Here is an 18,094-nt window from a genome sequence, read left to right as displayed (position 1 = left end):
GTGAGGCCCTGTCACACACACACAGGTGAGTGTCCCTGTCACACACACACACAGGTGAGTGTCCCTGTCACACACAGACAGGTGAGGGCCCTGTCACACACACACACACACAGGTGAGGCCCTATCACACACACACAGGTGAGGCCCTATCACACACACACAGGTAAGGCCCTGTCACACACACACAGGTGAGGGCCCTGTCACACACAGACACAGGTGAGGGCCCTGTCACACACAGACACAGGTGAGGCCCTGTCACACACACACAGGTGAGGGCCCTGTCACACACACACACAGGTGAGAGGCCCTGTCACACACACACACAGGTGAGAGGCCCTGTCACACACACACAGGTGAGTGTCCCTGTCACACACACACAGGTGAATGTCCCTGTCACACACACAGGTGAGTGTCCCTGTCACACACACACACAGGTGAGTGTCCCTGTCACACACACAGACACAGGTGAGTGTCCCTGTCACACACACAGACACAGGTGAGTGTCCCTGTCACACACACACAGGTGAGTGTCCCTGTCACACACACAAAGGTGAGAGGCCCTGTCACACACAGACAGGTGAGGGCCCTGTCACACACAGACAGGTGAGGGCCCTGTCACACACAGACAGGTGAGTGTCCCTGTCTCACACACACACACACACAGGTGAGGTCCCTGTCACACACAGACAGGTGAGGTCCCTGTCACACACAGACAGGTGAGGGCCCTGTCACACACACACAGGTGAGGACTCTGTCACACACAGACGGGTGAGCATCCCTGTCACACACAGACAGGTGAGCGTCCCTGTCACACACAGACAGGTGAGCGTCCCTGTCACACACAGACAGGTGAGAGGTCCTGTCACACACAGGTGTGGGTGACAGGTGTCAGGTGACAGGTGTAGGTGGCAGGTGTAGATGACAGGTGTAGGTGACAGGTGTAGGTGTCAGTGTAGGTGACAGGTGTAGGTGACAGGTGCAGTGTTACCTCAGGTCCGGTGATGTGCATCATTCCCGACACTGCAGACAAAATGGAGTCGTATCCAGGACTGAGAGACGAAGGACCAGACTGACCATAACCTACAACAACACAACAACACAACATGATACAACAACAACACAACATGATACAACAACAACAACACAACAACAACACAATATAACACAACATGATACAACAACAACAACACAACATGATACACCAACAACAACAACACAACATGATACAACAACAATAACACAACAACAACACAATATAACACAACATGATACAACAACAACAACACAACATGATACAACAACAACAACACAACATGATACAACAACAACAACACAACATGATACAACAACAACAACAACACAACAACAACACAATATAACACAACATGATACAACAACACAACAACAACACAACATGATACACCAACAACAACACAACATGATACACCAACAACAACACAACATGATACAACAACAACAACACAACATGATACAACAACAACAACACAACATGATACAACAACACAACATGATACAACAACAACAACAACACAACATGATACAACAACAACACAATATAACACAACATGATACAACACAACAACACAACATGATATAACAACAACACAACAACAACAACACAACATGATACAACAACAACAACAACATGATACAACAACAACAACAACACAATAACACAATATAACACAACATGATACAACAACACAACAACAACACAACATGATACAACAACAACAACACAACAACAACACAATATAACACAACATGATACAACAACAACAACAACACAACATGATACAACAACAACAACAACAACACAATATAACACAACATGATACAACAACACAACAACAACACAACATGATACAACAACACAACATGATACAACAACACAACAACAACACAACATGATACAACAACAACAACAACAACACAACACAACATGATACAACAACACAACATGATACAACAACAACACAATATAACACACCAACGACACAATGACATAACACAAGGACACACATTTTAAACATTAGATTTAGTGTTTCAAAAGAGACACTCCCCTCCCCAGAAGGCACCTGACACACGTGGAGGGCACAGACACACGTGGAGGGCACAGACACATGTGGAGGGCACCTGACACACGTGGAGGGCACCTGACACACGTGGAGGGCACAGACACACGTGGAGGGCACCTGACACACGTGGAGGGCACAGACACACGTGCAGGGCACAGACACACGAGGAGGGCACTTGACACACGTGGAGGGCACCTGACACACGGGGAGGGCACCTGACACACGGGGAGGGCACAGACACACACGTTGAGGGCACAGACACACGTGTGGAGGGCACAGACACACGTGGAGGGTACACAGACACACACGTGGAGGGCACAGACACACGTGGAGGGCACAGACACACACGTGGAGGGCACAGACACACACGTGGAGGGCACAGACACACCGTGGAGGGCACAGACACACACGTGGAGGGCACAGACACACGTGGAGGGCACAGACACACACGTGGAGGGCACAGACACACACGTTGAGGGCACAGACACACGTGTGGAGGGCACAGACACACGTGGAGGGCACAGACACACACGTGGAGGGCACAGACACACACGTGGAGGGCACAGACACACACGTGGAGGGCACAGACACACGTGGAGGGCACAGACACACACGTGGAGGGTACAGACACACACGTGGAGGTACAGACACACGTGGAGGGTACACACACACGTGGAGGGCACAGACACACACGTGGAGGGCACAGACACACGTGGAGGGTCACAGACACACACGTGGAGGGCACAGACACACGTGGAGGGCATCAGGGCGTGTGAGGACGTGTGTGTGTGTATAAATTTGAGGATCAGCGTTGGTTTTTAAATCCGTGTGTTTGGTTTTTCTCTGTGATTATTTTTGATGATGTTTCAGTTTCATGTGGAGCCGCGTCTGAAGAGGGAAACGGCAGAGATCTGAGATCTGAGCCGACGCCAGGACTCACAGACAAATCACATCCCAAATCTGCAGGGATTTTTCCCCTGGAGTAAAAGTCCAACACAAACGAGGCTCCGTGATCCTGATCCGAGTCTCAGAGTCTCAGACTCTGTTCGTCTCCGTGTGAGTCTCACCTCCAGAACTTCACCACTGCAGCCAAATCAAATAAACATCTACACACACTGGACCGTCCACACAACAGAACTGGTCTGGTCTGGTCCTGGTTCTGGTCTAGGTCTGGCCACGGCCCTGGACTGGTTTTGGTCTGGTCCTGGCCTGGTCTGGTCCTGGTCTGGTCTTTGGTCTGGTCTTTGGTCTGGTTCTGGTTTGATCTTTGGTCTGGTCCTGGTCTGGTTCTAGTCTGGTTCGGGCCTGGGTCTGGCCTGGTTTGGTCCTGGTCTGGTCCCGGTCCTGTTCTGGTTTTGGTCTGGTTCTGGTCTGGTCCTGGTCTTTGGTCTGGTCTTCGTCTGGTTTTGGCCTGGGTCTGGCCTGGTCTAGTCCTGGTCTGGTCCCGGTCCTGGTCTGGTTTTGGTCTGGTCCTGGTCTTTGGTCTGGTTCTGATCCTGGTCTGGTCCTGGTCTGATCTGGTCTGGTTCTGATCCCAGTCTGGTCCTGGTCTGCTCTTTGGTCTGGTTCTGGTCCTGGGTCTGGTTCTTGTCTGGTTTGATTCTGGTCCTGCTTTTGATTCTGGTTCTGGTCTGGTCTGGTTCTCTTCTGGTCTTTGGTCTGGTTCTGGTCTAGTCCTGGTCTGGTTCTGGTCTGGTCTGGTCTGGTCTGGTCTGGTCTGTCTGGTCTGGTTCTGCCAGTCTGGTCCTGGTCTGGTCTGGTCTGGTTCTGGTCCTGGTCTGGTCTTGTCTGGTCCTGGTCTGGTCTGGTTCTGGTCTGGTTTGATTCTGGTCCTCTTTGATTCTGGTTCTGGTCTGGTCTGGTTCTGGTCCTGGTTTTCATTCTGGTTCTGTCTAGTCTGGTTTGGTTCTGGTCTGGTTCTCTTCTGGTCTTTGGTCTGGTTCTGGTCTAGTCCTGGTCTGGTTCTGGTCTGGTCTGGTCTGGTCTGGTCTGGTTCTGGTCTGGTCTGGTTCTCTTCTGGTCTTTGGTCTGGTTCTGGTCTAGTCCTGGTCTGGTTCTGGTCTGGTCTGGGTCTGGTCTGGTCTGGTCTGGTCTGGTCTGGTCCTGGTCTGGTTTTTGTCTAAAGTGGGACAGGTGGATCTTAAACCACATCAAAGTCCTTATCTAGACCAAAACCAGACCCAAGTCCTGGTTTTGTGGAGGAAATGTCCATTAGACCCCAGTAAAACCTGGTCCTGACCTGGTTCAGTCCGGACCACGGTGACCCTGGTCTAGTCCAAAACCCACAGACCTGGACCAGATTAAGACCGACATGAGCAGAGCTGTGGGGACACCTACAGGCGGAGAGAAGAACTACAGGAGAGAAACGAGAACTAAACCAGGACTAAACCAGAACTAAACCAGGACTAAAACAGGACTAGACCAGGACTAAAACAGGACTAAAACAGAGACTAAACCAGGACTAAACCAGAAAAACCAGGACTAAACTAAACAGGACTAAACCAGACTAAACCAGACTAAACCAGACTAAACCAGGACTAAAACAGGACTAAACAGGACTAAAACAGGACTAGACCAGGTCTAAAATAGGACTAGACCAGGACTAAAATAGAACTAAACCAGGACTAGACCAGGACTAAAATAGAACTAAACCAGGACTAGACCAGGACTAAACCAGGACTAAAATAGGACTAAACAAGGACTAAACCAGGACTAAACCAGGACCAGACCAGGACTAAAATAGAACTAAACCAGGTCTAAACCAGGACTAAAACAGGACTAAATCCAAGATCCAAACCCTTTTCGGGTTTGGATCTTTTCGGGTTTGGATCTTTTCGGGTTCGGATCTTTTCGGGTTTGGATCTTTTCGGGTTCGGATCTTTTCGGGTTCGGATCTTTTCGGGTTCGGATCACATGTGACTGTGGCTCAGACTTCAGATGAGGTCATTTTATTTTTATGGGTCAAACCAGGACCAACCCAGGACCAACCCAGGACTCCAGCTGGACCGAACCTGGACTCCAGCTGGACCTGAGTAAGCAGCGTCTGACCCAGGTGTGTGGACCACATCAGAGCCGGGTCAGAACCACATCAAACAACAGAACCAGACCAAGACCAGACCAGAACACTCACTTCCTCTGGACACATGTGAGTCACAACCAGACCAGAACCAAGACCAGCACCAGACCAGGACCAGACCAGAACCAGGACCAGGACCAGGACCAGGACCAGGACCAGACCAGAACCACCAGACCAGACCAGACCAGAACCAGGACCAGGACCAGACCAGACCAGACCAGGACCAGGACCAGGACCAGGACCAGACCAGGACCAGACCAGAACCAGGACCAGGATCAGACCAGGACCAGGACCAGGACCAGACCAGGACCAGACCAGGACTAAACCAGGACTAAACCAGGTCTAAACCAGGTCTAAACCAGGTCTGGACCAGGTCTGGACCAGGTCTGGACCAGGTCTGGACCAGGTCTGGACCAGGTCTGGACCAGGTCTGGGTGTTCGTGGGGAACTTCCTCCACACATGAGCAAAGCTTTAGTGAAAGTCTGGGAATTCTGCTGTTTATTTATGAGTCATAAGTTTATGGAGCAACAGTGAGTCCAGCAGCAGATCCAAGTCCAGACTCAGGACTAAACCGATACGGACTCAAAGAAACACAAAGAGTCAGCAATTAAAAAAGTCCTAATATGGACACGAGTCCGGACTAAACCCGCTCACACTCAAAGCTCAGAAATGAGGAGGAAACCAGGTCCACTTCTGCAGAAAGATCACACCCCGGACTAAAACCAGGCCAACCCAGACCAAACCAGATCCAAACCAGGTCTAAACCAGGTCCAAACCAGGTATAAACCAGGTCCAAACCAGGTCCATCCAGAAAACCACCCCGGACTAAACCAGGCCAACCAGGTCCAAACCAGGTCCAAACCAGGTCTAAACCAGGTCCAAACCAGGTCCAAACCAGGTCTACCCCAGGTCTATCCCAAGGTCTGTCCCAGGTCTGTCCCAGGTCTGTCCCAGGTCTAGGTCCCAGGTCTGTCCCAGGTCTATCCCAGGTCTGTCCCAGGTCTGTCCCAGGTCCCAGGTCTGTCCCAGGTCTGTCCCAGGTCTGTCCCAGGTCTGTCCCAGGTCTGTCCCAGGTCTGTCCCAGGTCTGTCCCAGGTCTGTCCCAGGTCTGTCCCATCCCAGGTCTATCCCAGGTCTGTCCCAGGTCTGTCCCAGGTCTGTCCCAGGTCTGTCCCAGGTCCGTCCCAGGTCCGTCCCAGATTTGTTAGTTTGTTTGTTTTTTATTTAGTTCCCCATTAGCTACTGAAGAACAGTAACTATTCTTCCTGGGGTCAGTAACATTTTATAAATGTCTTTTTCTGCAGGAAAACAGGACATACATGCACCACATTTGTACCAACAATGAAAGGTAACAACAGATAACAAAATATACAAATAATCATAACAACTGATGCACATACATATACATACTAGAGCCCGACCGATATATCGGCTGGCCGATATTATCGGCCAATATGGGCACCTGGAGACATATCGGCTATCGATATGCTTGCTGATAGGGGCCGATATTTCACGTGGGCATGTTACACCTCGTTATAAAGCTTAGACTCTCTACATTATGTTAATTTAATCCAATTTACACACAGATAAATGTCCTCATATGTGGCTCCACATCAGTATTTATCTGCGGTGTAATTTGTCTGTGTCTGTGTCCGTACTGTCCCTGAACACACCACCAGAGTCACGTAACTTCACTCGCGTGTGTTTGTTTACACCCGCAGCCGTGCGCAACACTGAGATTATTTTCTTTTTACGGACAATCGGTTTGAGTCTGGATTAAAAAGGACATTTATTAGTGCAGACGTGTGATGTGGGAGGAGCCTGTGTGATGTGGGAGGAGCCTGTGTGAGTCTGAGTGTTGGAAATACATCGACTTTGAAGCTAGTTTAGGTTTTGTTAGCGATTAGCTGCTGTAGCTCCCGCACATAAACACACTGTTTTCTATTGGTCTATTGTAAAGTGATTATATTGGCCGTATATTTGTTACTGGACCAGCATTGATATGTAAATGAGCTGTGAATAGACGTGTGAATGATCCACATTTATGCATATAATTAATTGCCGCGGTGCGCACGTTTTTACGGCTAAAGGCTAATAGCGGTAGTTTATTTACTATTTAGTAGTGATGGGTCGGTCATGATCGAAGCGGCTCTTAGATTCGGCTCTTTGAAGCGAACAACGGGAGAATGTTTCTTATTGGGAGTCGTGTTTTCTCTTTTTCTCACTTTTTCTCTTCATGCCGCATGTAGACCCGTAGTTTGACAGCAGCAGCGGCTGAAAACAAAACTTTCAGAAATCTGCATGTGCATAGGATAAAAAAAGTGCATATTTGGCTGCAGTTCAGCATAAAATGAATAAACCAGGACTAATCTTGGGCTCGAGTGAAGGAGAGAGATAGAAACCGAGTCCCAACACTCAGTCCTGGTTCAATTCTGGTTTAGTCCTGCTTGCAACAAAACAATCTCAAGAGTCGCTTGGGAGCCGAAAGAGCCAGCTGCTTTACTGAGCCGAGCCGGTTCTCCAAAAAAAAAAAAAAAAAAACTGGAATACCCATCACTAGCAGTGACAGTAGCTAGAATGTGATGCAAAAATGCCATTAGGCCAAACTACTGTCTGTAAATATGATGTAAAGACTCAAAATAACAATAAATGTTGCCTAAATAAACCCAATTTAGAATCCACTAGAGCCAAACCTAAGTTTTTTAATCAATTCAAGATTTACAGTGAATTTTTACATCACTGAATATATCGGCGATTATATATGGTTTCATATCGGCCACAACAAAATCCATATCGGTCGGGCTCTAATACATACACACACACACACACATATATATATATATATATATATATATATATATATATATATATATATATATATATATATATATATATATATATATACTATACATACATACTTACATACATACACATACATATACACATATATATACACATGACATACACATAAATAATGGCTCTACTTTTCAAATCAGAGACAACACAATTCCATTATTCAAACATTAAACCCTCCAAAACTTCTGAAGTACAAAACACACAAAACTAAAAAAGCAGTCAGAGAGCACAGACTCCGCCAAGGACGACAGTCCCCCTCATATTAATTGTGTTTTCCATAAATATTTGTCTCGTATCTTTCAATTTGGAATATGAAAGAGGATCTGATTGCCCATCCCTGAGTCAAACAAACAAACAAACAAACAAACAGACAAACAAACAAACAGACAAACAACAAACAAACAAACAACAAACAACAAACAAACAGACAAACAAACAAACAGACAAACAGACAAACGCCGGCAAAAACATAACCTCCTTGGCGAAGGTAATTACAACTATTCCAACAATACTAACCCCGAGTGAAGATGAAAACTAAGCGTCCACATTCCCGAGATGAGGAACTGTGGGAGTGAGTTCCATGCCACCATTGCTCTACAGCACACTGTCCTCTGGATTTGATTTGAGCGACAGGCCGGTGACAAAAAGCGACTTTCACCTGACTGTCTTTTGCAGTACTGATGCACGTCACCGAACATAGTTAATTTACAATACAGTATTTCAGGTGTTTTTGCGACTATCAGGTTTCTAATGAATTTAATCAAAGAGCACTTAACCCTTCCTCTTACATGCAGCCAGGCCAACTGACGATGTATTTCATAGGTCTGTCCCAGGTCTGTCCCGGGTCTGTCCCGGGTCTGTCCCGGGTCTGTCCCGGGTCTGTCCCGGGTCTGTCCCGGGTCTGTCCCGGGTCTGTCCCGGGTCTGTCCCGGGTCTGTCCGTACCTGAGATGGAGCAGTAGATGAGTTGTGGGTTCTGTTCTCGGAGCTGCTCGGGTCCCAGACCAAACTCCGACAGTTTCCCCGGAAGAAAGTTTTCCACCAGGACGTCGCTCACACGGGCCAACTGAAAAGAACCAGAACCAGAGACAAGACTGAGACCGAAACCAAGACACGACTGAAAAGAACCAGAACCAGAGACAAGACTGAGACCAGAGACTGAGAAAGAGACAGGACCAGAGACAAATCCACACCTCAGAAAGAACTCATCATGAATAATAATAATAATAATAATAATAATAATAATTCAGATTTCAGTTTGATTGGGATTCATCTTGTATTTTATTTTATTATTTAAATTATTAAATTATGGATTTATATCATCGTCTTTCAAGACACTCAGATGTTTACAGTGTGTTCTGCAGTCACACACAGCCACAGCCGCCCTGGGGCAGACTGACAGAAACGAGGCTGCTGATCTGTGCCAACGGACCTTCACACCAACAACACTTACACACACACTCACACACATTTTTACACACACATACACACACTTTCACACTCACACGCACACACACTACACACACACTACACACACACTACACACACACACACACACACTACACACACACACACACACACACACACGCACACTTTTACACACACATACACTCACTTTTACACACACACACACTCACTTTCACACACACACACTCACTTTCACACACACTCACACACACTATACACACACACACACTTTCACACACACTTTCATAGAGACAGTGTGTGTGAAAGTGTGTGACCTGTTTATGTGGTCCAGGTCCTGACCAGAGTTGTTTGGTAAAATAGCTCAGGTCCATGTTCCTGTCGTGTGTGTGTGTCTCGAGTCACACTGTAGATGCTGAGTCGTGGTGTGTGTGTGAGTGTGTGTGTGTCCTGGTCTAGACTGTGTGTGTGTGTGTAAACTGTGTGTCAGACGAGTCGTGAGTCGAGGCGTTGGTCTGGTGATTCGTTTTTTTTGTTAGTTTTAGTTCCGTCTCGTGTTTGTTTGATTAAACTCTGTGTCTGCGGGTCAGTCCTGTCTCACACACGCACGCACACACACACACACACACACACACTCGGTGATGAGCAGCAGCACACACAGATGTGTACCTCTCTGATGACTCCAGCTCCTCGTGGGTGTTTCATGTCCACGGCGATGCTCTGAAACCACAGCATGACATCATCACCTCATGACATCATCACCTCTCCACCTCACCGCATCACCACATCAACATCTCACCACCTCACCACCACCTTGTGCTCTCACCCTCTCACCCCTCATCCTCTCACCCCTCATCCTCTCACCCTCTCATCCACTCACCCTCTCACCCCTCATCCTCTCACCCCTCATCCTCTCACCCTCTCATCCTCTCACCCTCTCACCCTCTCATCCTCTCACCTCTCCTCTCATCCTCTCACCCTCTCATCCTCTCACCCTCTCACCCTCTCACCCTCTCATCCTCTCATCCTCTCACCCTCTCACCCTCTCACCCTCTCATCCTCTCATCCTCTCATCCTCTCACCCTCTCACCCTCTCACCCTCTCACCCTCTCACCCTCTCACCCTCTCACCCTCTCATCCTCTCATCCTCTCACCCTCTCACCCTCTCATCCTCTCATCCTCTCACATCCTCTCATCTCACCCTCTCACCCTCTCTCACCTCTCATCTCTCCTCTCACCCTCTCACCCTCTCATCCTCTCACCCTCTCATCCTCTCACCCTCTCATCCTCTCACCCTCTCATCCTCTCAGGTGCTTTTGTTTTTTTAGTGTTTCTTTCTCGTCACCTTCTTGTTCCTGTTGACGCTGAGGAAGTAAACGCTCTGTGACCCCACAAACGGAGGACCCCAGGATCTCGTGTCGTCTCCTGAACCTGGGCAACACACGGCAGGGTTCAGACCTGGTTTAGTCCTGGTTTAGTTTGGGTTTAGTTCCGGTTTAGTTTGGGTTTAGTCCTGGTTTAGACCTGGTTCAGTCCTGGTTTACAACAGGTTCAAACTTGTATTAGATTAGGATTAGTCCTGGTTTAGGTCTGGTTGAGTCCTGGCTGAGATAGTCCAGGTTTAATCCCGGTATAGAGCTGGTTTAGACCTGATTCAGTCCAGGTTTAGTCCTGGTTTAGACTTGGTTTGGTCTTGGTTTGGTCTTGGTTTAGTCCTGGCTCAGTCCTGGTTTAGACCTGGTTTAGACCTGGTTTACAATTTGTATTAAATTTGGATTAGTCCAGGTTTAGGTCGGGTTTAGTCCTGGTATAGATCTGGTTTAGAGCTGGTTTGTTCTTGGTTTAGTCCTGGTTCAGTCCTAGTTTAAACTTGTTTTAGATTTAGATTAGTCCTGGTTAAATCTGTTTCAGTCCTGGTTTGGTTTGGGTTTACTCCTAGTTTAAACTTGATTGAGTCCAGGTTAAATCCTGGTTAAGTCCTGGTTATGTCCTGGTTTAGTCCTGGTTTAGTCCTGGTTATGTCCTGGTTCAAACTTGTTTTACAGTAAGACTCTAGTTTCTCTGGGCTGGCTCATTTCTTGTTCAGTCTCACTTTTCAGTCCAGGTTTGGTCTGATTTGATCTGGGTTTAGTCCTGTTGTAGTCCTGTTTTAGTCCTGGCTCCTGGTTTAAGGGTCAGACCTGGTTTCTCCACTTTGATGACCTCTGCTCCCAGATCTCCCAGGAGCATTGTGGCGAAGGGACCGGCCAGAACTCTGCAGGAAAGAGAGAAAAAAACTAAACAAAAACAAAAAAACACAATACTCCACACACTCTTTAACTGATTTAGTTTTAATTTTGATAAATGTCTGTGTGAGTTTGATCTTTTAGAGTTTTACCTGGTCAAATCCAGGACTCTGACTCCATCTAGTGGACGAACACCGTCAACTGCAACAACAAAAACCTTTAACTGACAGTAACATGACAAAACACACACACAGGTTCATGAGCTACAGTTTGCTCTTGTTGAACAACACCAGTGTAGAGTCCAGACGTCCCCGTGTCCCCGGGACGGTCCCCGTGTCCCCGGGACGGTCCCCGTGTCCCCGTGACGGTCCCCGTGTCCCCGGGACCGTCCCAGCTCTGAGCCTGTGTCCTCTGTCCCCGCAGATTTATACAAAACCACTCAAGAAATGTCCCAATTTTATACAAGAAATGTCCCAGTGTCTCTGTTTTTGACCAATCTGATCTAAACCAGGACTAAACCAAGACTATATTAGGTGTAAACCAGGTCTAAACCAGGTCTATATCAGGGCTATTTCAGGTCTAAAATAGGACTAAACTAGGACTAAACCATGTCTCTTTCAGGTCTAAACCACGTCTAACCCAGGACTATGTCAGGTCTATTTCAGGTCTAAACCAGCTCTAAACCACGTCTAAACTAGGACTATATCAGGTCTAAACCACGGAAAAACCAGGGCAAAGCTAGAACTGAACCAGGTCTAAACTAGGACTATACCAGGTCTACATCAGGTTTATTTCAGGGCTAAACCACGACTATATCAAGTCTAACGTAGGACTAAACCAGGACTACTTTGGGTCTATTTCAGGTCTAAACCAGAAGAGCATAAATTACATTTGTAAGTCGAGGATGGACAATGTTAAACCTTTTTTTTCCCCCCTATTTTCTTTTATATTTTATTTACACCAACATCCCAACTCGAGTCTGTCCCAGTTTTTAATTCTGAAAATCTGCTCCCAGATTCAAGTAATAAAAAGAATTACGAAAAATAAACTGTACAAATAAAACACAGTAACTTACATTTGTAGAGCTGACAAATAAACATTATTATTATTATTATTATTATATTGGATTTTAGCTAAAGCTAAAGCTAACCGCCGCTAACTTGACAAACGGAAATAGCAACAAGTGCGACTATTTGAAAACTTTACGACGCTTAACTGATCCAAAAATAAACTCAACCGGCGAGTAAAAACATTCCCCAAATCCGTAAAGAATCTCTGAACCTGTTTTCATTCATGTCACAGCGCGGAGGTTTTTTTCGGACACTTTATTTGAACATTTTCACCGTTAGTAGGGTTAGCCTGGCGTTAGCCTCGGCGCGAGCTCACCGCGGTTGTCATGGTGACCGGGGTGTTCGTTTGATGTGCGCCGCCTCGGTTGGACGTTTCGGCTCCGGAGCTGCGGAAAAACGCGACAAAAGTGAGAAAAGTGAGAAAAGCGAGAAAATGCGGGTTTAAAGTAGCTCAGAGGCGACGGCATGTTTACGTGTGCGGTTATAAAGCTGCACTCTGAGCACTTCCGGACGCGCTTTACACAATAAAAGTGTTAAAAGTGTTCAAGAGACGAGCGGGTCTTTTTTTTTATTATTATTATTATTATTCTTTGTTTTGTTTTGTTTTTTCTTTGTTTTTTTTTTTTTGTTTATTTATTTATTTATTTATTTTTTTTTGTATTTTTATTTTTTTATGTTTTTTTTCTTTTTTCATTTTTTTCTTTTCTTTTCTTTTATTTATTTATTTTTTTCTTTGTTTATTTATTTGTTTGTTTACTTATATTTATTTATTCGTTTTTTTGTGTTTTTTTATTTATTATTTTTTTCTTCTTTTTTCCTTTTTTCTTTTATTTTCATTTTTTTGTTTGTTTTTTTTGTTTTGGACGAGCAGGTCTGATGACTCGGGTTAATCAGTAAATGTTGTTTGGTTCTTGGATAAATCCAGTGGGACTATGGACCTTGGCACAAATGGAAATGAGCAGAGAAAACAACACCTTTTTTTTTTTCCTCGATTTTACAAATTAAAATACTATAAAATTTACAGAGATGGCAAAACCTGCACTGACATTACTTCAGAAAGTAATATTAGTCAAGTAGAAATACAAAGTAGTGACTCAAGAAGAGTCAAGAGAGGAAAAAAGTATTTGGGAAAGGTATTTCTCAAGTAAGAGTAACTTAAAGAGAAACTGTCGGGGCTTAACGTTACATTTCTAGTTGAAAGTGAAGATCATTGGAAGGACAAAATATTAATTTGCTATTGTGCTTTGAAAAGGTTTTGTAATTATTGTTCATGTGCGGCTCCAGTCCATTTTCAGAGGTGAATTGTACTCAGTTATTGAGTATTTTTTTAAAGAAATTTGACTTATAGCAGCACACTTTTATTTTTCTACAAGTGACAAAAGTTTTATGTCGACGATATGAAATAATCTGAACCTTTGTGTTTCTTGCAGCTCCTTCAGGTGGATTTAGTTTGTTTTAGTTTTATATTTTGCTTTATTGAACCTGGAAAAGTAAATCAGACACGCTCCTGTGCAGTTCCGTCAGTGACCGGCAGATGGAGCAACAGAGCTCCACATCGTGACGTCACAACAGAGAATGTTTAATGTTTTAAAGATGCTTTTATGTTTGCTTTATTTTAAATCAGTGCTGGTAATACAGAATAAACTGTTCAACAATGTCAAAAAGGTAAATTATTCAGACTGGTAAATAAATAAATAAATACAATCCAAATATAAAGCAGTAAATCTGATCCATCTGACTGTTTAAAATGATTCATTCTAACAGTTTGTTTAGATTTAATATGACACAAGGAGCTTTTAAATAGCAAAAAACAAACAAACAAAAAATCATTATGATAAATTTGGAACAAAAGTTTTATATTTGAGAATTTGTATTTATGAATAAACTGTTTGACTGTAATAAGCAAGAATTATGGAAAAATGAATTTGTCTTGCAAAATGACTCCATATTTTACTTTGTCCTTATGGGTTTCATGAGGTAAATAAGAGAAGAGAAGATAAGCCTTTATCAGTCCCACAGTGGGGAAATTCCAGTGTTGCAAAGCACAATTCCAGAACAGCAGGAAAAGGTAACGTACAATAAAACAGATAATAAATAATGGCATAAAACTGTGTCATGTTCCATCGTCCACGTTTGAAACGAATCACAAAATGTTCTGATACAAACACAATAAAAGAACAAATATACAGTATGAGAGCACAGACTGTTCACAGCAAAAACTGGAGGGTTAAAATTTTACGGTAAAATATTTCAGAGTTGTTTTTAACACCAAAAGTGTGGTTGTGTGGTTGAGGTTAATTCAACTTCCTCTAGTGTTAATTTGGCTCCTCCCATTCACCACTTCAAACTCTTGAGAAGAACCAGTTTGAACCAGTTTTGTTCATAATTAAATCTTAAATGAACTAAAATAAAGTAAAAAATAAAATAAAACTCCTCTGTGTGTTGTTTAGCTAAATCAGTATAACTCTGCAAAGTGTTTTCTGTTTACTCTCTAAACGTGAATTATAACTCTGGATTTCTGGGTTAAACAGGAACTTTGGTCCAGTTTTACTTAATTAACATTTCCAAAAATGTTAAATTAACTCTAGAACAGATTGGACTCATATAAACTCTGAGAAAATGTTAAAATTGATTCTGTGAGAGTCAATTTTAACACTCCACTTTTTGCTGTGTTTGTTCAGCCGTTTCTATTTCAGAAAATATGCACTTTATTGGTCTCCAAAAAATCATTACAGGGATAAATATTTTATTTAAAATTGTAAAATGAGTTTCTTTTGCTTTAGGAGAGATTGGAAATGAAAGCTTCATTTATTCTATTTTTTATGATATTAATTGGAAAGTGTTTAGTGCACTCATTCTTTCTTAGTATTTTATTTGATTCTTTTTTGTCTTTAAATTCAAATTGACGGAGGTGAGTAAAGAGGATCTTGGTGTAATTGTGTCGAGGCTCAACCTGCCGCTGTCTGGATTTAACGATTCCTGTGGGAGTTTTAAAGACTCGGTTTTATGTTTGATCCTTTTTCACTTTTGTAAATCGTGTTTCTCCAGAAGATTCGAGTTAATCAGGTTCATTAAAATGTGTTAAATGTGAAACGAACAAATCTCCTTTCTCACCCTGAAAAACCTCCTCAAAACAAACAGATCAGCAGATTATGTGTGTGTTTGTGTGTGTCTGTGTGTGTGTGTTGTGTGTGTGTGTGTGTGTGTGTGTGTGTGTGTGTGTGTGTGTCTGTGTGTTTGTGTGTGTTTGTGTGTGTGTCTGTGTGTGTGTTTGTGTGTGTGTGTCTGTGTGTGTGTGTTTGTGTGTGTGTTTGTGTGTTTGTGTGTGTTTGTCTGTGTGTGTCTGTGTGTTTGTGTGTTTTTGTGTGTGTGTTTTTTACTTTTCACGTCGTTTTTGTCTCGTGTATAAACATGTGGGGTTTCCATGGTAACGGACACTTTTCCATCCCAAACTGAAAACTGAACACAAAACTCCACAGGAGATTCATTCCGTTCACTGTGTTTTAGAGAAAATCCTCAGAGTGAAACGAGCTGCTTTTGTTTGTGTTTTGTATTTACGGTTGGAGATGTTTCCGCCGACAGAAGCTCCAGCTGCTCCAGCTGCTCCAGCTGCTCTCTGTACTGCAGTACAGTACTGAGTTTTGAAGTACAAATACTTTAAGTTCAAGTGTGAAACTGAAACTGTGTCAACTCCAGATTTAACCAAAAGAACAAACAACAACAACAACAAGAACGAGAACGAGAACGAGGAGGTTTAAAGAGACGTTTATTGGATTTGCAGTGATCGTGAGGAGCAGGTGATGGTCACGAGAAACGACACATTCAGGTTCAGTGAAACAGCGACTGTAAACACGATTTTACACACAAAATGAACAAAACGAACAAAACACACAATGCTACACAAATGTTCATAACATTCAACCATCAACAGTGCACAGGCTGCTGAGAGTCTGAGAACTAAACCAGGACCGACTCCAGGACCAACATCTGACCTTCTCCTCTGACCTTCAACTCTGCTCCTCTGACCTTCAACTCTGCTCCTCTGACCCTCCACTGATCTTCCTCTCACCCTCCTCTGGACCTGCCCAGTCCACCTCTCCACCTGGACTAACCAGAACTAAACCAGGTCTAAAGCAGAACTCACTGGGGTCTAATCTAGAACTAAACCTGGATTCACTCTTGTTAAGGACAGGACCAGACCAGGACCCAGACCAGGACCCAGACCAGGACCCGGACCAGGACCCGGACCAGGACCCGGACCAGGACCAGGACCAGGACCCAGACCAGGACCAGGACCAGGACCCAGACCAGGACCAGACCAGGACGAGGACCCAGACTCGCAGCAGCCTTTCGATTAAACAGTAGGACTAAATCAGGCTCAGATCCACAAAAGCTCCTGAGGAATGTTCAAGTTACTCACAAAATACTTTTACCGTGCAGTACCACAAAGTATTAGTACAAATATTTACAGGTATGTACACGAGGGGGCGGAGACGAGAACTCAGATCTGATCAAGAGTTTAAAACGTGAAAAATGTTCAAAGCTTCGATACTGGAAGAGTTTTTGTTTCGTGACGTAAACACGGACTAAAACTGGACTAAACCAGAACTAAACCAGGTCTAACCCAGGACTAAATCAGGACTAAACCAGGACTAAACCAGGATCAGATCAGGGTCTACAACGGTACTAAACCAGGACTAAACCAGGACTAAACCAGGACTACACCAGGACTAAACCAGGACTAAACCAGGACTAAACTAGGACTAAACCAGGACTAAACCAGGTCTAGATCTAGACTAGATTAGACAGTTTCAAATTTCAAAGTTTAAAAGATCCATTCTGTTCCCTGAGAATTTTTACCGCTGCGCTCCAAATGTTCAGAGACTTAAAACGATAAAAATAAAACAAAATTCTGATTTAAAAGTGTATTTCCATTTTTAAAAAAAAGTTTAAAGTTCTGGAAGATTTGTAAAAAAACACAAAAAAACATAAAATGGACGAATACGAATTAAAATTCTTCATAAAAATGTGCTCCAGTTTCTACAGGAAAATATGAGACAGACGTGCGTGAAAACCAGAACTAAACCAGGACTAAACCAGGTCTAGACTGGGTCTAAATCAGGACCAAATTGGGTCTAAACCAGGAGTAAACCGGGTCTAAAACAGGACATATTTTATAGTCCATAAAACTGGAATCCCAGGACTGGACCAGGTCTAAACCGGGTCTGTGGTCCCGGGTTTTCTAGCGAACTGGAGCGAGGCCCATGTACTCCAGGTTCTCGGCCGCTGGGAGGAACAGTGCATTGTGGGTCGTGGTGGAGGTGGTCCTCACGTCCGGACTCA

General features: G+C 44.4%; 2 protein-coding genes across 4 annotated transcripts in view; both read right to left on the bottom strand.

Moving 5' to 3' along the window:
• The window catches only part of sugct (succinyl-CoA:glutarate-CoA transferase), a 71,181-nt gene extending 57,919 nt beyond the window's left edge, over nt 1-13,262 (bottom strand). For 2 of the 3 annotated variants that reach the window (XM_055151178.1, XM_020927597.2), the window contains exons 1-7: nt 13,068-13,262; nt 11,834-11,882; nt 11,637-11,710; nt 10,802-10,887; nt 10,126-10,176; nt 8,977-9,097; nt 989-1,080 (exon numbers count right to left, since the gene is read on the bottom strand). In XM_055151178.1, the coding sequence (XP_055007153.1) occupies nt 989-1,080; nt 8,977-9,097; nt 10,126-10,176; nt 10,802-10,887; nt 11,637-11,710; nt 11,834-11,882; nt 13,068-13,218 (624 nt within the window). In that variant the 5' untranslated portion in view covers nt 13,219-13,262. Of the gene's footprint in view, nt 1-988; nt 1,081-8,976; nt 9,098-10,125; nt 10,177-10,801; nt 10,888-11,636; nt 11,711-11,833; nt 11,883-12,962 lie in introns of all 3 variants that reach the window. The other variant, XM_055151179.1, reaches the window with a different exon arrangement.
• Nucleotides 13,263-16,514: 3,252 nt separating this feature from the next.
• The window catches only part of LOC110153500 (melanoma receptor tyrosine-protein kinase-like), a 63,629-nt gene continuing 62,049 nt past the window's right edge, over nt 16,515-18,094 (bottom strand). The window contains exon 23 of the mRNA XM_055151204.1: nt 16,515-18,094. This exon is cut by the window's right edge and continues 405 nt beyond it. Coding sequence (XP_055007179.1) covers nt 17,994-18,094 — 101 coding nt within the window. The 3' untranslated portion in view covers nt 16,515-17,993.

Source organism: Boleophthalmus pectinirostris, unplaced genomic scaffold (assembly GCF_026225935.1).
Source record: "Boleophthalmus pectinirostris isolate CB_2022bp ecotype Guang Dong unplaced genomic scaffold, ASM2622593v1 HiC_scaffold_15, whole genome shotgun sequence".
Taxonomy (NCBI): Eukaryota; Metazoa; Chordata; class Actinopteri; order Gobiiformes; family Gobiidae; genus Boleophthalmus; species Boleophthalmus pectinirostris.
Note: the sequence above shows the minus strand (reverse complement) of the source record. Positions and strands in the feature narration are given on the sequence as shown.